This window comes from Mesitornis unicolor, unplaced genomic scaffold (assembly GCF_000695765.1).
Source record: "Mesitornis unicolor isolate BGI_N332 unplaced genomic scaffold, ASM69576v1 scaffold1313, whole genome shotgun sequence".
NCBI lineage: Eukaryota > Metazoa > Chordata > Aves > Mesitornithiformes > Mesitornithidae > Mesitornis > Mesitornis unicolor.
Genome location: NW_010175098.1, coordinates 32,297 through 47,579, shown reverse-complemented (window position 1 = coordinate 47,579; position 15,283 = coordinate 32,297). Strand labels below are relative to the sequence as shown.

The 15,283-nt window shown below is 41.4% G+C and overlaps 1 protein-coding gene across 1 annotated transcript in view; it reads right to left on the bottom strand.

The window, feature by feature from the left end:
* LOC104538151 (ceramide synthase 6-like) overlaps positions 1-13,218 on the bottom strand; it is a gene marked incomplete at both ends in the record, with an annotated part of 62,559 nt that extends 49,341 nt beyond the window's left edge. The window contains 2 exon segments of the mRNA XM_010181245.1: positions 10,400-10,530; positions 13,113-13,218. Of these exon segments, the coding sequence (XP_010179547.1) occupies positions 10,400-10,530; positions 13,113-13,218 (237 nt within the window).
* Positions 13,219-15,283: the final 2,065 nt, after the last annotated feature.

Below are 15,283 nucleotides of genomic sequence, written 5' to 3'. Positions count from 1 at the left end.
AAATTCCACTCAGCCTACCCTGGTATCAGGCAAAAGAATCAGTAAAGCACAAAGCTACTCTGAAGGAGCAACATCTCACCCTGATGTAAAATGGAGCATAATTTCTGCCTTAGCTTTACATACCCAAGTATGACTCCGGGCCTTTTTGCCCTGCACTAGTTTCCCTGACATGAGTCTCAGTATAAATGCCTCATTCTCTTTTAACTTCTATTGAGGCCTTGCATTCAAGCACACCTCTCTCCCTTTTCTGTGATGTTATTAGATAGAATACTCTTAAGAGAATAATAGGTCCTTGAATGTATCAGTCCCAGAGCCTAGATGTAACTCTTACAGTACTGTGATAAAATTGCAGTATTTTACATGCTTACTGTAGATAACAATTGCCAGACCACCTTTGCTACTGTCTACACTTCAGTTGCTGCTTGCTAGATGACTTCAATTAGAGTCTCCTTTTTGGCATCCGTGACTCATCTCAACTTCCCGATTACCTGCAGCTATAATAAACTCTTCTTGCACTCCGTGAAGGTCACATCTTCCCTGCTCTGGAACAATTTCACAGACCTCAACTGCCTCCTCATCTCATTGAAAACCTATGCCCTCCCTTGCCTCACAAATCTGTCACTGCCAACACCTGAGCCCCCCACTCCCTGCTACGCCCTTCATGCTAAAAACACCCTTTGCTCACATGGCTCTTCTCTTCCTTATCTCTGTTCTACAGTTTCAGCATATGTGATAGTTTATAGCTAAAGACTTCAGATTAGTCTTCACAACCATTTTCTAAACACACTATGGATACAATCTATTTATCGGCACAATACCAAATACTTTGGTTGCCCAAGTAAATAAAACAATCTCTTTAATTACACATTACTCTGAATTGCCTCAGGGGGGCAATACATTCCATGAAGGAAAAAAGAAATCCTGTTTAATTACTCAGTGTGAAAAACTGTTTTCACTATTCGACTTTGAACATGTTTCTTTCATTTTCCACTTAATACCTCCTGGTTCTTGCACAATGAGATAGTTTGTTTTCCATTTATTTTCTTCAGGAACAGTTCACTTCCCTTCAAAGACAGCTTTCCCCAAGTAGTACAAGAGCTAGCCTGTATTGATCTCCTTGCCTTACACCAATATCAGCATTAGATCTGTATCACCTGATGTATGAATCCTTACCCAGACATTTCACAGAGTTCAAGGCTGCAAAAGACCAATTAGTTTGGATGTGGTCTCATATCCACAGTGCTCAAGGCTGGAACACTGGACAGCACATGCCCAGGATCTGCTTCACACTCACATGAACTATAGCTCTGAAGTATCAGGGGGATCTGTGGGTTTGGGGGGGTTGGTGATTTGGGTTCTTTTGTTTGGTTGTTTTTTCCACCCCCTGGCCTTTCTTTTTTTCCACCACTGCAAGAAGGATCCATGTTTCTGGAATACCAAGGCTGATGTATAGCGCCTTGCCAGACTGGTGTTTTTATAGCCTGACGCCAAGCATGTGCTGCTTGCCCTATGGCACCATGCAGATGCACTAGCCCTGCTTGGATAACAAGAGCATCCCAGCTGGAAGGGTCAGATTTGGCAAATTTTACATCCATATCATCTGTCTGGAGGAAATCCTGGAATGAATTATCTTTTTAATAAATTATCCTTTCAACAATGCCTGCATTTCCTCTTGGCAAAAGGTAGCAGCACCACCACAGAAGGGAGTCCAGTAGCAAATCAGTATTCATGAAGCCCAGTCCATGGGAGACGAGACTGCCTGCGGCGAAATGGAGCGTGACAGTGAAGGCACACCCTTAATTTCCAGCTTTGGTTACATTGCAAAGGCAGAGGTGACTTTTTTTAGACACTATTTTGTTTCAAGTAAATGAGAGGTGACATATTCAAGTTGCTGTTTTTTAGAGAAACATTGAATGAAAATGATAATAGAACCTCACAAGCTTGACAATACCAAGAATCCATTTTTGTTATTAGTTGCTCTTTCTCTAGCATTTCTACCTTAGAAATCACACAGCGGGTTCATGACTCTCTTCTTCTAGTGGTTAAAAACCAAACCAAACAAGAGCATGTTTCTTGCTTTACAAGAAATTTATGGCTATTTAAGAGCTACCAGTTTACTTTCACCAGCAGTTTTATGACATACTGCTATCAGGATTCATTGACATGAAGTTCCCATATCTTTTAATGGAAAGATACACATTACTTAGTTACGTGACATTTAGTAAAGAAAAAACAAATAAAGTAATCAATAAAGACCTTCAGAAAACACCATTAAAGTGATCTTTACTTCTGACGAAGGCTGTCAGACTCAACCTTTACTGATTTTTGAAGTCCAACTAGTACAAACCAGTAATGACTTCATATGGGGGGAAAAAATCCAAGCTGTAGACAGGGCTCTCCGTGTGTATGTTACATTAAATAATAAAAATAAAATTGTTGGTTCCAACAAAAGAAACCCTATCAGCTATGAAGATTTATGCTAAGTGAGAGTAATTTCTCAGATAATTAATCTTAAAAGGACACAATGTTTTATGAAGACAGATCATGAAGCAGTTTCTCCTCTTTCCTTTTGATATAATAAGCCTGGCACAGCTGGAGCATGCAGACAGCAGCAGCAAACAGCTGCACTGAAAAAATTCATCAAAGTAAAGTAGGATGCCTCAAAATTTATTTTACAATAAATAATAACAAAGCTAAACCTTGCTGAGTGGATTTAAAGAAAAACCTGTGTTCACACTGTCTAGCCTTGACTTGATGCTCCCGTAGGTTAAAAGAAGTTCTCTTGGACAACTTTGCAGCTTGACACTGGCACTCATAAGAACGGGGTCAATCACAGCAGCTGACAGCTTCCCCGGCTTTCCTTTCACAGGTCTGTTTTAAGACTCTGCTGTTCTGAGTTAGCAGCTCTGAGGAAACCACCCTGTTGCCTGACGTGAGCCCAAGCTACAAACCCCGCTATTGTGCTTGAAGGAATACTCCTCTTATTCTTCCTGCTCAAATCCCTTTGTTTTAAGACCAAAGTGGGGTGAAAGGAAAAAAAAATAATTAAAAATCTACATCTATAGAGACACATACACAAACATACACTTCCCACTCTTCAATGGTATCACAGGATACCGCGTTCTTCAGACACCGCTCACAGAAGTACAAAGTAGCTGCTCCAGTATCATAAGTTTCTGTGAAGCACTGAAGAGTATTTCACTCAAGGTCACAGAAAGCTAACCCAAATCCTGAAAAGAAGTAAGGAAGTTAAGGATCAGTAAGATAAATATGCAAGTGATCTTTTTTCTGACCTGTGTAAACATTTATCAGTCCTATTAACTGTACTGGTACAAAGTCTTCAGAAGAAAGAAGTCAGTAATCACTTAGCGGCTTGCAGTACTACTGCCTCATCACAGAGTCTGCTGCTATTTCACAACAACTTGTAGAAATTTTGGATTTTCCTTGCTGCTTTGTCCTTCAGGCGACTGTTGTCCTATGAGCATGCCAATAGGAGCACCTGTCCCAGAAGCACCCGGGTGCAGGACGCAGCCCACAGCAGGACATTACAAGGAGAAGGAGCAGCAGAACTGACTGTCTGCCCAGTTGAAAAAAATAACAATCCAGAATTATAATAGCAAGGAAAATCTCTAACTTGGTATCAGCATACTAGTTAGGTGTGCAGTTTCCCTTTCACCAAGCAACTGGTTGGGTTTCCAGTGCTTTAGATCTCCTGAGCAGACCAGAGCAGCAGGGGAGAGGTTATGCCTCATACCAGTGAGACAGCGAGGAGCAGCAGCCATTCCTGAGCCATGGAAAACAGCAGAGGAAAATGAGGGAGATTTGGTAATTCTATGGCAATTGAACAGTAACTATCACACTTGCCCCAGAGCACGTAGCGTGGCTTTACAGACCCAGCCCCTCTCTCCTAGTTGTGAAACACTGGTTAGCCCTCTACTGAATGTCGCACCGAGGCAGCTGAAAACTTGTGTTCACAAATCAGAATTAAAAGGACCTGTAATACCATTTACCACACATTTTGCTTGCATCTCAAAGATCATTGTATTCAGCGGTGTTTTAGAAGCTGACTTTAGAGGGCTTGAGGCTATTCAAAATTCAGAGCTAGAAGCTTTTTGACGCCTATTTATTTTCCAGTGCTTTACTGCTACACCCAAAGTACAGACTGATGAATTTGTTTACGTGTTTTGTTAAGATTTTTATCAGCACAGTTCAGAATTTCAACAACCAAGCAGCTGCCTCAGTTTCTTTCCCTTGCACAGTTATTTTTCCAGTACAATTTTGTAGAAGAGAATTACTATGCTAGTCAAAAAAAGCAATACGGCCAAAAAGTTGCAAACTGCCAATAAAATTTTCACACAAATGTGCGTAAGTGAAAAAAAATTCTGTATATATCTGTCCTTATCTACACACACATATATACAGCTATAGATAGACAAAATCTCCCCAAAAGCAACGTATATAAAGAGTTTCAATTCCTTAGGAAAAAGAATATGTTCTGGCCAGGAGATGAGACAGAGACTCTTCTCTCCCCTACACCAAAACTAAAATACACCCCACTCAGAGACACTTTAGTATCCAAACTTCTTGGAAAAGTGAAGAAAAAAAACATCTTTGGCTCTTCAGTCTGCACATTTCCATGTCTTCACACGCAGACTGTTGCATAAACTCAAAAAACCTCTCTTGGCCACGTTTCTGAAAGCCACTCCTTGGCAACCACGTAAACGTCTCTAATGAACAGCTTGCTTCAATGGGCATAGCTGCAGGACAGACAAGTCATGAGCCTGATGACATTCCAAAGTCCCAGGCTAACAATTTAGGGCATCACAGGTTTCTTCTCTTTGCTTCAGACAACAAAGGAAGAGTTTAGGATGCTTGTTCATTCTATATTATTTAGTCTTTGAGAAAAGCAGATGTGCCAATGCACGGGTAGTGTGAGCAGCAGCACAGTACACTGAAACTGGGAAGAACCTGGAAGTGGTTTGGGAACACTACTGCACTGGCTTTCCAACACATCAGACACTAACAAAGACATTTTTGGGTCCTGTATTCTGTCTGGCAATCAGGAAAGTCACCATTCATGGTCTTTGAAGAGTTACATCCTCCCTGTAGTCCCCAGCATATCTTGAAGCCCTTTCCCCACTAGCTTACTCCAGGCCTGGAATTCCCATTTCACTATATTCAGATGCAATGTTCTTGAGGCATTTTTGGGGACTTACTGTGGTCAAACTTTTGTTTTTTTAATGTTTTAGAAAATACATTTCTGTACTAGAACTATGATCCAGTAGAGACTTTGGCACATTTGACCCAATTTATAATTAGATCGATAGTCCTCTGCAGAAACAACTTCTAGCCTTGTAAAGTACTGCAGATACTCTGCATGAGTAACACAGAAACCACAGGAGCTTCAGAAAAGATTCAAGGTAATTCACTTTCTGTGATTTCTTATGTGCTGCACGCTCAAAGTGCAGAGCACAAACAAGGTCCTTACCCTCCTCCTGCTCATGAGAAAGCTTGTATTTCCTTGATGTTATGCTGCACCATGGGGACAGAGAAAAAGGAATAAAAAACCAGCAGAAATGCGTGGCAGTAGTAAAGTCCACTTTGCACATTCTCCTTTATGCACCTTGGATCTTTCATGTTGAGGAAAGGAGCAAAACTGCCTAAATTCCCACTAGAGAAAGTAAAGCTATGGACAGACTTTGCCCTGCAGCTAATGTAGTAGCTAAGTGCCTGAGCATTACAGTCTGAGGTTGTGCTTACTAAGGTGGATGCCTATCCCTGTGACTGCAAACACTCTGCCTGTTAACTCCAAGTTTCATGTCAGAACCACCAAATTCTTGAGCAACAACCCACTGACTTGCTAGTCAAATAATCCTCAGCACCTCATTTATTACTGTCTTTCTGACTAACACTGGATCATGAATCATCCCCTGGTGAAACTGTCTATTCCATATTTCGTATAGGTACTTATTACCGAAACATCTGAAATGTTAATGTACACAGTGCCACTGAATTCTCACCAGCAGTGGTCTCCACAGCTCCCACAATCAAATGGCACCTTGCCTTTCAAATCGACACACAAAACCCTATAGGGTGATCGCTGGTTAAGGTCACTGAGAAGTAATTTATTTTCACTACAATGCTGTGGCACACGCAGTGTCTATAGACAAGAAATTTTATTACTGACTTCTTCTTCATATAACCACTGTCTGCTAAGGCCTAGGACATCTGACAAAGGCTGGCAGAAAAGAATTATTTCATTTTGGAGGAAAAAAAATACCAAAAAACCACGAACACCAAAACAAGCACCAAATATGTAGGTTTTGGAGTTTCTCTGCACTCTGTTTAGAGCTCTGATGCTGCTTGAAAAGAAAAAGAAGGGAAGGAGTAGAGAAAGTGAGAAATCTGGGACAAAAATCTCATTATTAAGTTATTGTTTTAGTCTTGGGTGTCATTCATCTCAGTCAACATGTTTATCATTGAGATTCACACTCAGCCTTCGTCCTCTTGAAGCTCCTGTACCTTAGATAGTACCCACACTATTAATTTGGCAGGAAAGATAAGGCAGTCAGAAACAGCCCACAGCCCTTCTGGCACAGCTGCCTTCTCCTTTACATCATGGAAAAGCCACTCTGGGTCCAAGTGTTAACTTTTTCTAGCAGTAAAATCATCTCCATGTGAAAAGAGCTGGAGCTCTTTTTAAGCAGTCCCACATTTGCTGTGGGTTCTGTCACTTCTTCCCAAGTCACAGTCAATCAATGCAGTTGCCAGCAAAACCGAAGTCTTCTCTGGAAGGACAACAGCAGCTCAGTAGCTGAAGGTGTAGGCGGGGATCACTGTCACTTTGCCTGCTCTGTGCCTGCACATTGCATAAGGGCTCATTTCATTCTCTGTCAGGGCTCTGAAACTCTCCACTGGTGCCCCAGTTACTGAAGACTTGGAGTGCTCCCTTCCCGTCATGGGAACATGTGCTTTATGTAGCCCAGAGCTCCACAGCAGCTGCCACACATGGACTCTTCATCCAAAAAGCCACCCCATTAACTCAATAGCTATGAAAAGGCTGCAGATCTCATACAGAAGGATTTCTTTGCTCCGAGCACACTGAAGTGAAGCACCATGCTTAGTGCCCTGATGGCTAGATTTAACTAGACAACCTTTTAACACCCACACTGAGGGGGTAAAAAGGGTATCCCTGGCTTCCCAGTGCTATTCTACCTACCTGCCAACAACTCCATCCAGCATACGTGATGGGACGACTGGTGGCACACACTGCACCACTGGAAACACGTAACGCATACCCCCCCAGTCTCCCAGCAGCGTGTTGATGTTGTTTAACCTGGCAAGCAGCTACACACCATGCATTCCACTCCCTCACTCTCCCACCTCCCCAGTGGGGTGAAGAAGAAAACCAGGAGTAAAAGTGAAAGAATCTCGTCTGGTTGAGATAAATACTAATTAATAATTAAAATAAACCAGATTGAAATAATTTCTAATAATGAGTTGTACTAAAACCAGGAACAATTATAATAAAGCAATCAAAGTTACACTCAGCTCACAAACAGCAGTTGCTGGCTTTGCACCAGTGAAAATGCAGCAGGGAAGAGGTAAGCCTCAGGAACCAAATAAGCTAGATGAGACGGGCTGCCACATGAAGGAGAAGGGAAGGAAGGGAGAACAGAGAGGGCTGTCCCCTGCAAACTCCCCATTTTATAGTGAATGTGATGTTTGTGGGATAGCATACATTTTATTGGTCGGTTTGGATCACACTTGGATCACCCGTCCCAGAAAATCCCAGGCTTTCATGTCCCTCCCCATCCTCACAAGAAAACCCCAAAATAAACTATAACCACAGGTTCAGGCAGAGACTGAAAATGACCTTGAGACAGTGTAAACACCGTGCACTATCAACGTTCCTTTTAGCATAAACGCAAAACAAAGTCTCACCAGCTACCCAACTCTATCCCAGCTAAAGCTATAATACCAACTTGTTTTAACTAAACCCAACACTACAGTTGACTCAGAAATGCAGCTCTACTGAAACAGGAAAGGGAGTTCTACTGTTCAATCACAGCAAAACCAGGACATGTGTGTGCATGGAGATGTGGAGACAACTCCCACTGCAGCTTCTGCAAACCACGAGCAGAGAGAACCTGAAGTTATTTCTGCCATCTCGCTTCTTTTCCGGGCAAGTATTATCATTACTATCACGTACGCATATTGCGGTAACACACAGTGGCGCTCTCTATAGAAAACCGGTGATTAATTCTGTCAGCACTACGTTAACAAGGGGAAGTTATTACAGCTTGACCTTACCTACCAGGATGCACTCATAGCTCTCAACTGCACACTTTTTCCACAATGTATGCCACAGAGGAGCAAGTTCAGCACCTGTAACTTTCCTATCTGTCCGTGTATTTCATTGTACGTTTAAGCATCTTCTACCTCTAGGTCAGCCCAAATGTGCTGGCAGTAAAGCAAAAGAGTGAAGTCTTTGACCTGTGCTAAAGAAGCAGCCGAATATACTGCCCAAATACGCAAGCTCCAACAGCAACAGAGTTTTATTTTTTCCATGATTCCACAGTCTTTCCTACAAGTTAAGCAGACAAGTGTACACATGAACAGCTACAACCCTTGTAGAAAAAATACTGCTCTTCACTGATCTCAGAAATTAGTAACTCTAAGACCACCAGCTGCTGCAACAAGACTAGGTTTATCCATAATCTCACCCTGCCTGGCTTTATTAAATATTGAGTAGGGTGGATTTTAGTTGTAAATACCAAGGAAAGGGCTTAAGCATTCTGACAGTTAAATTCCTCTGTTTATTAAAGGGCAATCATCCTTAGACAATTTATCTCTTTACTTCTAAAATAAAAAAGGACTCTAATTCCCTGAGCTAGATAGAAAATATGCTTCACAGTAACTCTTCTAAGTTCTCTCCTATTCAGTTCTCTGTTTAAGGCAAGTATCAGTTGCTACTCCAGTAACGTTTCATCTACAGTCTGGCTTTAGACAAAAATGCCTTAATACATTATTTGTTCAGCATCATATTGTGAACCTTCCTGTATGTCTACACATGAAAATAAAAAGTTTAAAGGAGAATACTTAGGACACGTACAAAAGGAAAAAGTATGAAGTATATTTAGGGAATCTGCATGGATGGAGATGTGAACAGTATATTCCATGATATGTTTTATATACAAATAAACATACATACATATATATCTATATATGTACACACACATGCATCCCTCTGGCTGGTCTGCAGTGTTTCTGTTGTTTCTTTAAGAAATAATTTAAGAATTGTTACTAATTGAAAAAAAAAAAAACAACTAAAACCCAAAACTTGGAAAACAAGACTAGCTTAGATTTCCTTTCTAACTTAAATAGGCTTCCTCTATTTTGCAGAGGTTTCTACCCCACACTTCTTCCCCAGCTAACAAGAAGTGCAATTAGAACTTTAATCCAGCGATAACACAATTACTTGACCAGCAGGATGCAATAAAGCCAATACTTGTTTATGGCCTCAACAATATTTGTCAGGTCTCTTGATCTGGAGCATGTAGAATCCACCTTAAATGCATGACCTTCCACATGAAAGGAACAACATCCATCAGTGCTAAAGGGCTGAGTCTTGGAATTAATGAGTCTTTCAAATAAACTGGTGTTATTTGTGTTTCGTTACAAATTCAATGTCTATCAGCCTTCCTTTAAAAAAACATTAATATTTTAAGTAGATTTAATATTCCATGTTCTTTGAATGCAGATTAATATGATAAATGCAGCTTGTATGGAAACGTAACTTACATACTAAAAACAATGGAGTCTAACTAGAAGAACAGCCTTTATGTAGATAACCAGTTTGAAGCACAGCTTGGTGCTGGGAAAGATTCCTTGTAAGTAAACTCTGGCAGGTGAAAAATAACTTCCTAAAGAAAGTATAGGAGCCTTTAGCTTCTCAGAGTTCAGCGCACCCAGGGAAATGGGCTCATAAAGGGCACAAGCCTTGGATAAGAAAAAACAAAGAAGGTATTTAACAACCCAAATAGTTTTTATCTTTACTCTTCTGCCTCTGATCTCTGTCAGGCCATATAGCTAAAGATAGCCATATGAAAAAACAGCTTCCCGCCCTAACACTGGGCTTTTTGTCTCCAAGGATCGGATTGGCACCCTAACAGTACAGAGCCACAACCACCTACTTTCTGAAACCTTTTCACCATTGAAAGTACATGAAAAGTACGATCCAACTCCTTCAGGAGAAAGAAGATTGTTTTTCTCATTTGAGATATTATATTCTACCAATTTGTATAGTTTTCTACCCATCCTCAAAAACACCTGTGAAGAGCAAAGGGAAAAACTGATGAGGCTCAGGAAGACTTAAGGAGAGAACGCGCATCCTTACATGCTCTCACAGAACTTGGTAAGAGTGCTGGGCTTTTCCTGGTTGCGTCTTTGTCGAAACCAACGTTGAATGCTGCGTACATCCCAGTCCAGCTGCTTGGAGAGGCCTTCCAGCCTCTTCTCATCTGGATGCTACACAAGAGAGAAGGATAAAAATTATTTCTTTGCCCAGTTGCAGTAACTCCACTTTAAATTTAGGACCAATGTAATTGCATCTTGATGTCTTAGAGGCTACCTGGCAGACACATGGATACATAGAAATAAAATTCCTTTCACAGAAATCTATGCTGGCAGATTCACATCAAAATAAGTTTACAGTGACTATTATTAGTCTAGAAGGACATATGCTGTAATATTGCATGCTTGTTATTACCAATAAGAAACTTAAAGGGGACATGAGATGAAAACTTGCTTGAAACTTGGAAAGTATTGGTAAGTAGAGATAAAGTGCCATGAATTTCTCTAGCAGCAGGGCTCACAAACACCCTCCTTCCTGCCACACACTGCCTCTGTTCCACCCTCCAGCACCAGGATCTTTGTCCTATCGACTGCTGCAGCAGTGAAGATTGTCTGACTGACATGGAAAGAAGAGAGATCCTATGTTTGTGCATGTTAATGTTAAAAAATGAGGTCATTAAACAAAATGACAACTTCAAAAGGAAAATCACCTTGACAACAGGGAGAGAGAATTTTTTTTTCTGTAAAATTAGCTACGCACAATTATTCTTCAAAGCAGCAAATGTGGAACTCTCATTCCATTAGAGCAGCTGCAAACCAGTGCAGAGGTAAGGAAAAGAAAAATAGTCTGTCTTTACTTTGACTTCTATGTGGAAAACAGTGGTACAGGCCACATTTGCACATTTTTGCCACTTGCAGCAATTCGACATGTCCAGTACTGCATGAGGACTACTTATATATTTCTCCTGATCACATTCTTTTTTAAAGAAACAGAAAAAGTCTTTGGAAAATCTGTTTTCTAGAGCTTTAGCTTTATTTCTGCAATCCAGTTACACACATTGAATGAGACAAAAGAGCTGCCACAATCAAGACTTTTTCTAAATGCCTCAAGAGGTAAACCAGCACAGCTTCTGCCAGGCTGAAGTTTCATCCACCAGCCTCCAGGAAAAGACAGGAAGGAAAGAAGAGAAAGGATGAGACTAGAGAAGGGTGAAGTATTTGCCATCCACTTCAAGGGAAAAAAAAAAAAAAGTTTTTTAGCCAACAAAAGTAGCCACTAGTTTTTCAGTGGAAAGTTAAGAAAAGCCATTATCTGTAACTTCAGAAAAATCAAGTGATTGATGCAGCTCTTGGTACCTTGACTAGAGAGAACCACTGCACATGACTCAAAAAAGGCAGCTAGCTAAATTGGATAGCTTCTTTCAGAGCAGCTACCAGACAGCCCTAGCAGACTCTTGCAGAAAAGCAGATACTTTCCTTCAGAGCTCTTCCCACTCATCTCCGTGCACTGTGTGCTGGGAGCCACGCGTGCCTGCCCCTACCATGGCTCACAAGCGTTCGTTCGATCACTTCACACACTCAGGCCCTATGTCGGACCAACAGATCGTGCAAGGAAAAAAAAATAAATAATCCCTGCTTACTGCAGGGGGGTTGGACGAGATGATCTTTAAAGGTCCCTTCCAACATGATTCTAACAATAGAAAAAGGCGCATGTGCTGCAGCTTTTAGGAACAAGGTGTGTGTCATTCCCTCTCTGAAGACAGGACAAAAACTACACCAAGTGCCATCCAGGTGCCACAGTAATCTCAGGATAGGGTGAGACACACAAGCAAGACAGATCCATGAACTCTATTTTGCCCTCTATGACTCTAATACTCTGAAGTTTTGGCTGACGCCTTCGCTGCGCCATGCTCAGCTGCAGCCTGGAGCCCAGGAGGGACAGAGAAGCTCCCGCAGCACAGCGGCTTCATCCTTCTGGCCTCCACAGGCCTTCCCACGACAAGGTGGCTGACCACTGAGGTCTTCGGGAGATGATAAGGGACACCTGATCACTGCTCACTGCTACAGGAATGCTTGGGATGCTCCAAAAGCACGGGCAGGATGACAAAGAGGTTTAGTTGGGATGTCGAACAGTGAGAGCTGGAGAGAGAGAGACGTAAGTGGTGGGGGAAAAACATGTATTCTACAAAAAAAGAAATCTACAAGCTCTAAAACATCATTTGGTCAGTTCCCTCACTTTTCTAGCTGCTTCTTCCCCCACCTCCTCCACCACCAAGTTTCAAAGGACATTCATCACAACGTAAACAGCTGGGACACCAGCAAGCCACAAGTGCCCTGTGCCCAGGCAGTTCCCCTAGAAGCAGCAGCTTTGAAATTTCATGCAAAACACAGTAAAGGCCAATCTTACTGGCTCACAATTCATTCTTCTTTAAAAAACAAAAACCAAACAACAAACAACAAAAACCCCCAATGGTTTTGTGGAAATTTTTAAAAGATAAGAAGAAGAAAAAAAAAGGTTGGCCATATGGCACCTACAAAGTGCTTCTATAACAATTTTTTTTGTTAAAAGCTTGCAAGAGATGTCATGAAGGGATGCACAACTGCTCAAGCTGGCATGCCAACGACTACTTTGACAATTGTGTGTTCCGATTTCAGATGTAAAAATGCAGCACTGCATTTAGCAGTTCGCGTTGTTTCGTTCAGACATAGTTTATAGTGCCACTTTATAAGGTGAATATTTTAGTTAAATACTCTACCTTTGTAATAGCTGTGAAAACTTTTTCCAGAATAGCATTAGGTTGAGCTTTCTGTGGTCCGTTGGCCTGGACTTTAAGGCCTAAGGCACATGGTTTAGCAATGAACCTGTGAGAAACACAAGAGTGAAAAAAGAAAACAAGTGAAATCCTTCAGTTATTTACTTCATTACTGTTATCAATCAATGACATGCGGTAAATGCACAAACACTGTAACCCTGCCAACAAAAGCAATACTTGGCCTTACAGCTCAAAAGCAAGCTCATACAGGCGATTGCATCACAAAGTAAGTAACATCACTTTGAAGGATGAAAGGAACTCCGCAGAGCACATCTCCAGAAACAGAGGATTTGCTTTCATGTTGTGAAAAAAAAGGAAAAAGAACAAAAGCACGAGAGGAATGCCTCCTGGAGCGGCACCAACTAATGAAAAGATCAGGGCAGCCTGGAGAGATGAGGAGCACATAATACTCTTCTCCAAACAGAGCCTTTTTCATAAATCACTTTCCAGAGCAGCTACGGCCTCAGACTCCTTTTGCACAGTGGAAATTCAAAGCCCTTGAAGGCAGCAAGCACTGAAGCTGCCCAGTCAACAGAATTTTCTAAACTGTAAAATTTAGCGGGGTGTTGAGCCATGCCTCAAACCCTGCATTTCCTCCAAACCCTACTGCTGTCACAGAGCCAAACACCACTGAGTGACTCCAATGCATTCTGGACATGAATTACACAGCTCACACTACATGCACTGCAAGAAGCCATTCCATTCATTAAAAACCAAATTATTTGTAAGAATGAGTCCAACTCTGGAATCCCCATGAAAGCTACAAAGTCTGTATAGGAATCACATTCGTATATGAACACTACGAACTTCTGTCATCTTTGACCTGCGCAACTCTTGATTTCACTTAAAAGACTTACATTTCCTAAGACTTCATTTGCCAGCAGGGACCAAACCAACACACTCAGTAGTTAAGAAGTAGTTCCACGATTACCCAGCTGAATGACCATAAGCTCTTACAAATCACAGAACTCTCTTCCAAATGTAGCCCCATTTTAAGTACTCTTTTTGAACTACAACTGCTCTTTCTGCTATATTTAAGACAGCACAACTAATTAAAGAGAATTAAGTCTTAAGCCATGTTACAGCCGTTACAGCAATAGCATTTGGTAAAGAAAGACCGGTGATGCCACAGCACTTCTTTCTCTTTCTTTTGACACAGAAAAATTCTTGATGCATAGATACCATTCCCATATGAAAGCCAACCCTATAGCCTGAAATCGTAATTTTGGTGACTATTTGTGAGGAAGGTGGGAAGTCACATATCCAAACACACATGCAGTGTATCAGTGAACTCACTCTTTGATACTCGTGTAAGAGGGGAAAAAACAAAAAGCAAAACAAAATAAGAACCAAACCAAACCAAAAAACTTATTACACTCTGTAAATGTTTGGTCACAACCTGGACTGGGTGCAGATTGCAACCGTACTGCTACCTCTCCAGCATCAACCAAATCCACGGCACGGCAACAGGTACAGCCCTGCTTTAGCGTTAAGACTCAAGTTGTTGGTTGGTTGGGGGATGCAGTTTTTTGTTTTGTTGACTTTTTCCCCTCTACACATACATATCTTTCAGCTTCTGTTTTGCTCTTCTCCTTCAGCTGAGTGAAGGAATGAGATTGTCATGATATAACTCCCACAGAAAGGCAGTTCCTTAAACCTGCTAATTTAAAAGAAGAAAAAAAGAATGGCAAAGTCACAAGCAGAATAAAAAGTTCCTAGCTAGAAAAACTTCCCAAGGAGCAATTTCCAACAAACTTCATGCTGAGCTGATCTTCATTTAAATCTAAGCAAACCAGCTGGGTTTCCTTAAATGCCATTCTCAAAATGACATGTCTTGCTGATGAGCAGCCTAGATAAATCCAGAACAAAGCACAGACACAGAAGAGAATTGTATTGTTGGTGTTATACCCATTACCTAAAACGAAACACATTTTCTGCTTCAATCTGGTATTTGCTAAACAGGAATATAATTTTTTCTTCCTTCCTTGCTGCTTATGTTTTTCGCATGCACCGGAGCAGACACGTGCTCTGAACCAAAGCTCGTCCACAAGGACAGCGCAGCGCAGTAAGGACACGTACAGGGCACACAGCCACAAGACACAGGGTCACCTTGG